An 8,154-nucleotide genomic window follows, 5' to 3' on the forward strand; every position below is an offset into this window, starting at 1 on the left:
TTAGGGCAAGCGCGACTCGTGGCGCGATGCCGCTCGCTCTGTGTTAGGGTGCTTGGGCGGGACGCCTCGCCCCATCAGCGGATCCTAAGTGTTGTCTGCACGCGGCGGCTGCATCTGCAGTAACGCCATCCCATAAACTGTACATTTGCATTCTCCCCATTTCTACACCGAAGTTATATCATCATCAGTCTTTGTTGAGCATTCTTGTGGTAGCTGGAGTTGTAATAAACGACCCGTCGACGCATGAGACGACGGCCCCGATGGGGACGGAAAACCTGAGCAGGCTGCCCGCCATCCCGCGTCCTGCATTCCTCGACATGACGCCGGCCAGCACCAAATATTCCGATTATTATGCCCGGCACGCGGCGGCGTGGAAGCGCTTCGCCGCGCCGCCGCCAGGGGCGCGCCGGTCGCGGCCGGCGGCCGGCGCGCGGCCTCCTCCACAGACGTGCTCGTCGCGGCGAGCCGTGCCGAGTGGCCGCGCGCGCGCACACGCGGCGCCCCGCGTGTGACCGGCGCGGAAGCGGTGTGACCCGACGACCCCGGCACGCGCGCGGCGACCCGCCGCCACAATGGCGTCGACCGGCGGCCTGCTGTCGCCGACACTGGTCAAGAACGCCATGCGCTCGTTCTCGGCGGACAGCCTGAACGTGGGCGGTTCGGCGGCCGCCGGTGCCGGCGGGTCAGCTGGGGCCGGCTGGCGCCCCGGCCCTGCTGACACGCGCTCCTACGTCCCGCTGGCGGCCACGCGCGTGCGGGAGGTCTCCCGACGCCGCCCACGGCCGGCAGCGGGTCACCAGGTCAGACAGCGCGGCGCGGCGCGGCGCCTGCCGGGCCCCGCCCCGTGCTCTGCTTGTTGTGGGGGTGTGGTCCTGCTGTGTGTCGTTCCGCTGTGCGGCCGACCGGCTGGGGGGGGGGGGGGGCGTGCTCTTCGCTGGCACGCTGGTGTCTGACGGGTGTGGGGATGTGCGGTGGTGATGTGTGGCCCCTCCGGTGACCGGGTGGTGCTGCCAGCAGTCCTGTCCCCCGCCCTGGCTCTCAGGCGATTGACGGCATAGTGACACGCATGTGGACAGGCTCCCCCGCCGGCCAGCGCAGGCGTTACCTTCACAGTTCCGTTGCATGCGCGTGCGGGTTATTCCCACGCGCTCGTTGAGGACTGCAAAACGTGCCGCTCTGGGTACGGTCGTAAATCTCCGTGCTTTCGCCCCGGGGTGTGGTCCAGCTACAGCTCCGGAAGTGGCCGGGATGACTGTCCCAAATCTGCCCACTTGGACCGGACCGCTGCCGTGTGGACTCCCCGCGGCGTAAGATGACGTCCGGCGGCTCCGACGACGCTCAGGGCCGGAGCCGAGCACCCTCTCATGCTGAAGAATGGGGTGGGATGTGTGTCAGAGATAAACAGTCAGATGGGACATTCACATTCCGCGACAGATGTGCCGGGCCATCTCGCTGGCGTGTTTGGTCGTGAGGTCTGTGCGGACTGACCATCAGTGGGCTGACTGAGCCAGCTGCGCTGCGATGAATGCCTCTTGGGCAGCGTGCGGCAACGCGCGGCACTGCCGGCTGGTGACGTCAACAGAAAGCGTAACAATTAGTGTTATCTTCCCCTGGATCCCCCATTTCCCTTCATGGGTCTGTTTACCACCCACTCCCTTATCTCCATGCATCGAAGAAGGCCGCTGCCCGTTCGTGATCGGCACCGGGGGCGGTCGGGCGCCGTCTCCTCCCTGTTTTCGCCGCGGACCGGCAGCTGCTGACCGCGCGCGCCTCTCCCCGGTACCTGTTGTCGCACCGGGAAGAGGCGCACTTGCCGCGGTGCGCCGGCGGCCGGCGCTCCTCCGCCGATCTGGGTCAGCTGTGTCGCCGCGCGGCGTCGCGGGCGCCGCGAGTCGCGCGGATCTGCCCGGAACAAACCTATCGCGGCCGGAGATCGCGCCGCGTGCGCCGGCGCCCCGGGCTGGCCCAGTTAGCGGCGGCGGCGCGGCGGGCGCCCTGGCCCGGGTGCGGTCCGCGGCCCTCCCGGCGGCCGCCCCATGATCCGGGCGATCGCCAGGGCCTGTCGACGATGAGCCGGCTGACGTCCTCTGGCTCAATGTGAGCGGAACGACGACGCCGATAGGGAAAGAGAGAAGCGGAGATGAAAAGCTCCGTGCTCCCGGCCTGTGGTCGCCGTGGGTCTTTTGACCGACTGGCGCGCTGATCGACAGTTTCGATAGAGCCGAAGAGAAACTGGAACCACTCACCCATCCATTGCCGGTGGTGCATTACCAGAAGCGACGCTCCACCTCAGGCTTTGGAATGGTTGGGCCCGACTTGCTGTTAACTTGTTGACAACCTTTATGTGGTCGGCAGGGCATGCCTCAAGGTTCATAAGGCCCGGAATTCACTGGATTCCCATAATCAATCCACCACCCCCGGCGCCGGCCGTGACTGGCGCCGCCGGTCGCCGCAGAACCGGGTCAGACGGCCCGCGGAGCGCGGTCAGACGACCTGGCCCGACCCGAGGTGAGCCGAGCCGAGCCGAGCCGAGCCGAGCCGAGCCGAGCCGAGCCGAGCCGAGCCGAGCCGGGCCGGGCCGGGCTGGGCTGGGCCGGGCTGGGCTGGGCTGGGCTGGGCTGGGCTGGGCTGGGCTGGGCTGGGCCGGGCTGGGCTGGGCTGGGCCGGGCTGGGCCGGGCTGGGCTGGGCTAGGCTGGGCTGGGCCGGGCTGGGCCGGGCTGCCCAGGCGTCCCGCGCCGGCAGAACAGCTTCGCCGACCGGTCCATCTGCGCGATGCGCCAGCTCCTAAACACGGACTCGAGATCTGTCAGCGACGGTGATTGTATGCTTGATACCCGCGCCCAGATAACATCGCAGGAGCCGGTTTGGGCGGTTACCTGGACGTACTCTGGGTCTTGACTGATGTACGGTCATCGCGTTAAGCTGTCCCGGACCTGGCTCGCGTGTCAAGTCAAGCACGCGTGCCTTGCGACAAAATCAGTGTGCTAGCGCAGGACGACACGTCGTGATCTTCATTATCATTGAACACGGTCCGTCTAACGGATTTGTGACGGGAGCTGACGTCCAGCCGGGTCGGTATTCGAGACCTCTTCGCCCCGCGCCCACGTGCCCACCCGACGAACCAGGTCAAACAACACGGCCAGTGACAGGCGAGCCTGACCCGAGAGGCGCCGGCTTCGGCGCCCAGAGACTCGGTCTGTAATTGCTCGTGTGCGGCGCGGAGCGGCGGCCGCGCGGGGTCGGCGCGCTGCTGACCCGGCGCCGCTCTCCTCCGAGCGACCGCCGACCGTATACGGCACCGCAGTGATGGATGGCGAAGCCGATGCATTGTCGGCGCGCCGCTGCGGCGTGCGATCAACATTCCGCCGGTGTTGGGAACCGCGGCTGGCTGCGCCGGGCCCGGTCCCGGGCCGCGGGGCGGGCCGCCGCGGAGGCAGCGGAGCGCCACGCCGGCCGCGGACGGCGTGGCGCGCGGCGCGCAGCCGGCCCGGCGCCGCTTGTGTCCCCGCCCAAGGCGGCACGCGAATGGGAGCTGGGTTCGCAGTTCCTGACTTCCAAGGTCGGAGCACCTCCCGTTAAGGATGTTGCGGCCTTCGAACGCCTATTCGGGTGCTGTGATGTTTTATGGGACGTCGAGTCCTGCCGTCGCTTAAACGAAGTAATTTCGTTTTTGGCGATTCTGTCCGGATTTGGCTGGGGTGTCGGTCAGGTGGCAGATGTACCGTCGGAAAGTATTTGGGCTCAGGTGCTGAGGCCGAGTCACGATCGGGTGGAACAAGCCGGTTTTGTTGAAGGAAACTGTGTCAGTGTCAGTTATCGACGGTAAACTTTGGGGCTTTATCAGATACCAGATGGTGTTTTTATCGGTGATATCGCATGCAAAGTGCAGCAAAAAAGTGGTGGTCAGTCTGGTTTTGATTGCGTTCCTAACAAAGCATTGCATTTTTAGATGTGGCAACGTCTCTTTGAAACCGCGTTTGGAGCGCTTGAATATTGGGCTTTACAGGAGCCTCGTGAAAAAATCCTTGCAATGTTCGCAGGAAGCAACATTTGGAAAATGGATGTGGTGCCGGTGCAATCAGTGTTATTTTGCCATTGGGCGAAGGCCAATCCATCAGAATATGTCTTGGTTGCGTCACCAACATTGTCATTAGTCGGCAAACCATGCGCTCTAAATTTCGACTGTAGAGCTGTTTGATCACTGGCCTCAGTGATAGTCCGATCTCGGCTCAACGGTATGATCTGAGCCGCCGTCCTCCAACGCTCATCTTATCAGACGGCGCCTAGCCTGGCCGAGCCGAAAGTGCGCCCTCACATCCGGTCCTGCTCGCACCGCTTTCAACAAGCCGCCTGTGCTTGATAGCGCGTCAGGTCAGCGCGGCGCGGTCGACCGCCTCGATACCCGCCCCCCGCTGCAGTCTGCCAGCGCCGGCTCCGATACCCGCCCCCGCTGCAGTCTGCTAGCACCAGCTCCGACACCCGCCCCCACTGCAGTCTGTCGTCGCGTCGCGGGCGCACGCTGGCCGCGTCGGCCGCGCCTCGACCGGAAGTTGCACGCCGGCCGAGTGGCGCGCGTCCGCTGCCGGCGTGCGCCGGCGGCGGACGGCCGGTACGGTGCGGTGCGGCCGCCGCCGGCTCGACGTCTGATTAACGCCCGGTGAGGGCGTCAGCTGGCCGGCCGGCGCTGGGTGTCGGCCGTCACACGTATTGCGGCTGGATAATGACGCCCGGATGGGTGGCGGAGCAGGTGGGGCTGAGTGATGGCCGACGCTGCGGCATCGATCAGCGTAGAGTAACCTGGCTCCTTCGAGGCGGCAGGCCGACGCCACTCCGAGTGGCCGCGACGGGGCGCGATCCCGGGACCTCGCACTCCGACGAACAGCGGTTTGGGCGGCCGGCATGGCCGCTGCGCCGTTCACCATTGCCAAACGCCATTCGCAGGCTGCAACCTATGACGTCACCGGGAAGTGCGTCGTAACAGTTCTTACGCCAGTGCGGCCGCCCGTGTGTGGCGTTATGTGTAGTCCTCTCAGAGCCCATTTGTTCATTGACCCATCATTTGTTCATTGACCCAAGGCCCGCCCACTTAGATAGCGTCATAGACACATGCCAATGAGGGACGCCTTTATTCCGAATATGGGCTCGAGTAGAATCATCTGATCCAACCCCATGAAGACATGTAGCGCGCTGAAATGTTATTTGAAAAACAGTTGTTGGCAAGTGATCTGCAGCTAAATACATCATCGACCACGCTTTTCACATAAGATCGGGACCTGCCCGTTTGTCAGACATACACGGCCGTGAACGGCGCATCCATTTCGAATCAAACGCACATCGCCTCTGGGCCGAGTGGGGCATGAGCTTGGGATATGGAATAGGCTTTCATTGGCTTATGAAGAACGGGGATCAGGTGGCTACTTTGTCGGGGAAGAACTGGACTCTGAATTCACTCACCCGAGCTCGAGTCTCAAGCCACGGCTGTGGGATCGAGTGAGAGAGTGGCTGTTTGCGCTGGTGCGGCCGGCCCATCTCCGCTGATTGGGCCAGCGGGGCCGGCGGACAGCCAATACGGTCGGCGACGGGCCGCTGTGTCGACAGTGGGTCACAGTCGGCCTGCAGGTCAGAGGCGCTGGACGCTGAATGGACGCGGCGCCGGTCACGCGGCGTAACGGCGATGCGCCGCGTGACTCGGCGGCGTGACGCGCGCCGCCGTGTCACGCGGTCACGAGGCGGCTGAGTGTGGGGCGGTTTGACCCGGCCACCCGGCTGCTAATGGCAAGCTGTGCGACCCTGATCGATGCACATAGTTATCGACTATCATGTACGAAACTTGACGAAAGGCGCGTCGTCTCATCCCTCCTTCTTCCCACTGTCTTGAGAGAGTGTCTATGCCGGCGGCGGAATCGGGCTGTGCATGAACCGCCTCCAGCTGGTGTTCGGTCGGGACCAGCCGCCGGCTCGGTGTCATTACACCCACTCAGCCCGGCGGGCGGGCGGGCGCGCCGTGTGCCGTCCGCACCGCCGCCGGCTGGGGCGGCACCGGCCGGTGCAGGCGGACCGCGATGCCCCGGCCCCGCGGATCGGCGCCGCCGCGTGCCGCGTGCCCTGAGTCGGCGGCCGGCTGTGCGTGAGGACCCGGCCCTCTCCGGTGGAGAGGCGCGCTCACGCCGCGTCGCGAGGGGCGGCAGGTGCGCCGCGTTCGCCGCTGACCTCGCCCCCGACACCTCTGATCGTCCGGTTAAGCCACCTGCCGCGCAGCTTTCAGGTTATCTTATCGACGGCGCGCCCCCGTAGGACGCGCGCCGGGCCAGTGGTGACTTGGCGGCGCCGGCGGTCTGCGCTGATCGCGGACTGCCAGCGGATCTCTCCCCACGACCGCGCTCTGTAAGTGGCCGCCGCTTTCGCCCGTGGCTGTCGCTGACCGTGGCCCGCGTGACTCCGCTGTGGCCTGCGTGACCCCGCTGTGGCCTGCGGCGCTGCGCCGCCCGCCCGCTGGCCCGCTCCGAGCGGCGGCAGGGGCGCACGCACGTTGTCAGCATATCGGCCGGGCACACTGCTCGCGCACCTCGAGCCGCTAGATCCGCCGCTGGCCCGCTCGGGCAGCCGGCCCCTGCCTCTGCCTGTGCGTGTGTGGGGTTCTGTGAGTGTGGGCAGGTGTGTGTCCGTTCCTCGGGGCTCTAGCCGGGCGGCCGTGGTACGGGTCGGCCCGCACCGGGAGCGTAGAGTAACAGGCCTGAATGGGGGCAGGCAGCCTGTGACCAGGCGGCTGGCGTGCTGACCATGCTTGGTCCGCATGCACGCGGTCGGTGCAGCCGCGCCGCGCGGCCGCCGGCCTGCACCCCGGGGCCATTAGGCTCGACGCTATCGCTGCTCCCCAGTGCCGCGTGCGCCAGCTGACTGCGATAGACGGGGCTAGTTTGGATGTTGTGTGCATGGGCTGTTCTGTTTGAGGTGCTGAAGCGTGTTAGGGTGGGTACCTTCGTGTTGAGGCTTTTTGATTTAGCAACGCTGTCCTGCGGCAGTGTGAAGGCTTTTATTATCTCCCATGCCACAAAAGCGTTACGAACAGCTTCGGCCGGTACCCAAGCTTGCTGCTTTCGGTTTGCTCTTCTGTAGCTGGCCAAGAAATCTCACGCGTGCATGTTCAAGTCATGTAATGCATCCTCCCAGTAAGACTTGAATTGACATGTCAGCACTTTGGTATCATGCTACCCAAGCTGCTCTCTCATAACATACTCGCGCGAGCCCGCACCGACCGCGCCGTGACCGGGCCGGCGTACCCCCGGCCCCGCACCGACCGCGCGGTGACCGGGCCGGCGTACCCCGACCCTGCACCGACCGCGCGGTGACCGGGCCGGCGTACCCCGGCCCTGTAGCGACTGTACGGTGACCGGGCCGGCGTGCCCCCGACCCCGCACCGACCGTGCGGTGACTGGGCCGGCGTACTCCCGACCGCAGGGCTCGGCTCGGCCGGCGCTCGACTCGGAGGGCGACTCGGACATCAGCTCGGAGGGCAGCAGCGGCGCCAGCTCGCTGACGCGCAGCCAGGACAGCGGCGCCGGCGCCGGCCGCGCCCGCCTCTCCGAGAGCTCCGAGGCCGACAACGACGACGAGCTGGCCAACGTCAACCTGCGACAGCTGGTCAGCAGCGCGGCCCGGCGCCGCCTCAGGCCCGGAGGCCGGTGACGCGGGCGGCCCTTGTCGCATGCAGTTGGGCGGGGCTGGTGGAAGGACGGCGTGAGGTGGTCGGCTGTCGTCTCTGGTCTGCCTTTCTGGCTGCTCTGTGTGTTACACTCGCACGGCCAATGAATGTGTCTTAGCGCGCTGGCAAAACGACCTTCGCAATGTTGAGAAAGCACGTACTGTTCGTTTTTCTACATTTCCTTCGTATTGCGTCAAGTGCGGACTAATGAGCAGCGTGGACGCACGCATGTCCATCTAAGCCTGTCCGTTTTGTCGTTCGTATGGGCTTCCTCCCCGGTTCATCTTGGCTCCATTCTCCTTTGTCACGCCTTCTGGTCGTCTCCCTGCGCGTGGCGGTTGCGCACTCTCTCTCTCTCTGTCTCTCTCGGTGTGTGTTTTTCTCTCCGGCACGGCTGCACGCTCCGGTCAACTGTTCGCACGTAACCCGTCTGAGTCGCACGCGCACGATC

General features: G+C 65.6%; 1 protein-coding gene across 1 annotated transcript in view; it reads left to right on the top strand.

Annotated features, from left to right (window-relative positions):
• Window positions 1-8,082, top strand: part of LOC119101953 (fibrous sheath CABYR-binding protein) — a 40,460-nt gene extending 32,378 nt beyond the window's left edge. Inside the window, exon 4 of the mRNA XM_037225348.1 lies at window positions 7,460-8,082. Coding sequence (XP_037081243.1) covers window positions 7,460-7,687 — 228 coding nt within the window. The 3' untranslated portion in view covers window positions 7,688-8,082. The remainder of the gene's footprint in view (window positions 1-7,459) is intronic.
• The last annotated feature ends 72 nt before the right edge of the window (window positions 8,083-8,154 follow it).

The sequence above is a fragment of the Pollicipes pollicipes genome, unplaced genomic scaffold (assembly GCF_011947565.3).
Source record: "Pollicipes pollicipes isolate AB1234 unplaced genomic scaffold, Ppol_2.1 Scaffold_5110;HRSCAF=6035_pilon_pilon_pilon, whole genome shotgun sequence".
Taxonomy (NCBI): Eukaryota; Metazoa; Arthropoda; class Thecostraca; order Pollicipedomorpha; family Pollicipedidae; genus Pollicipes; species Pollicipes pollicipes.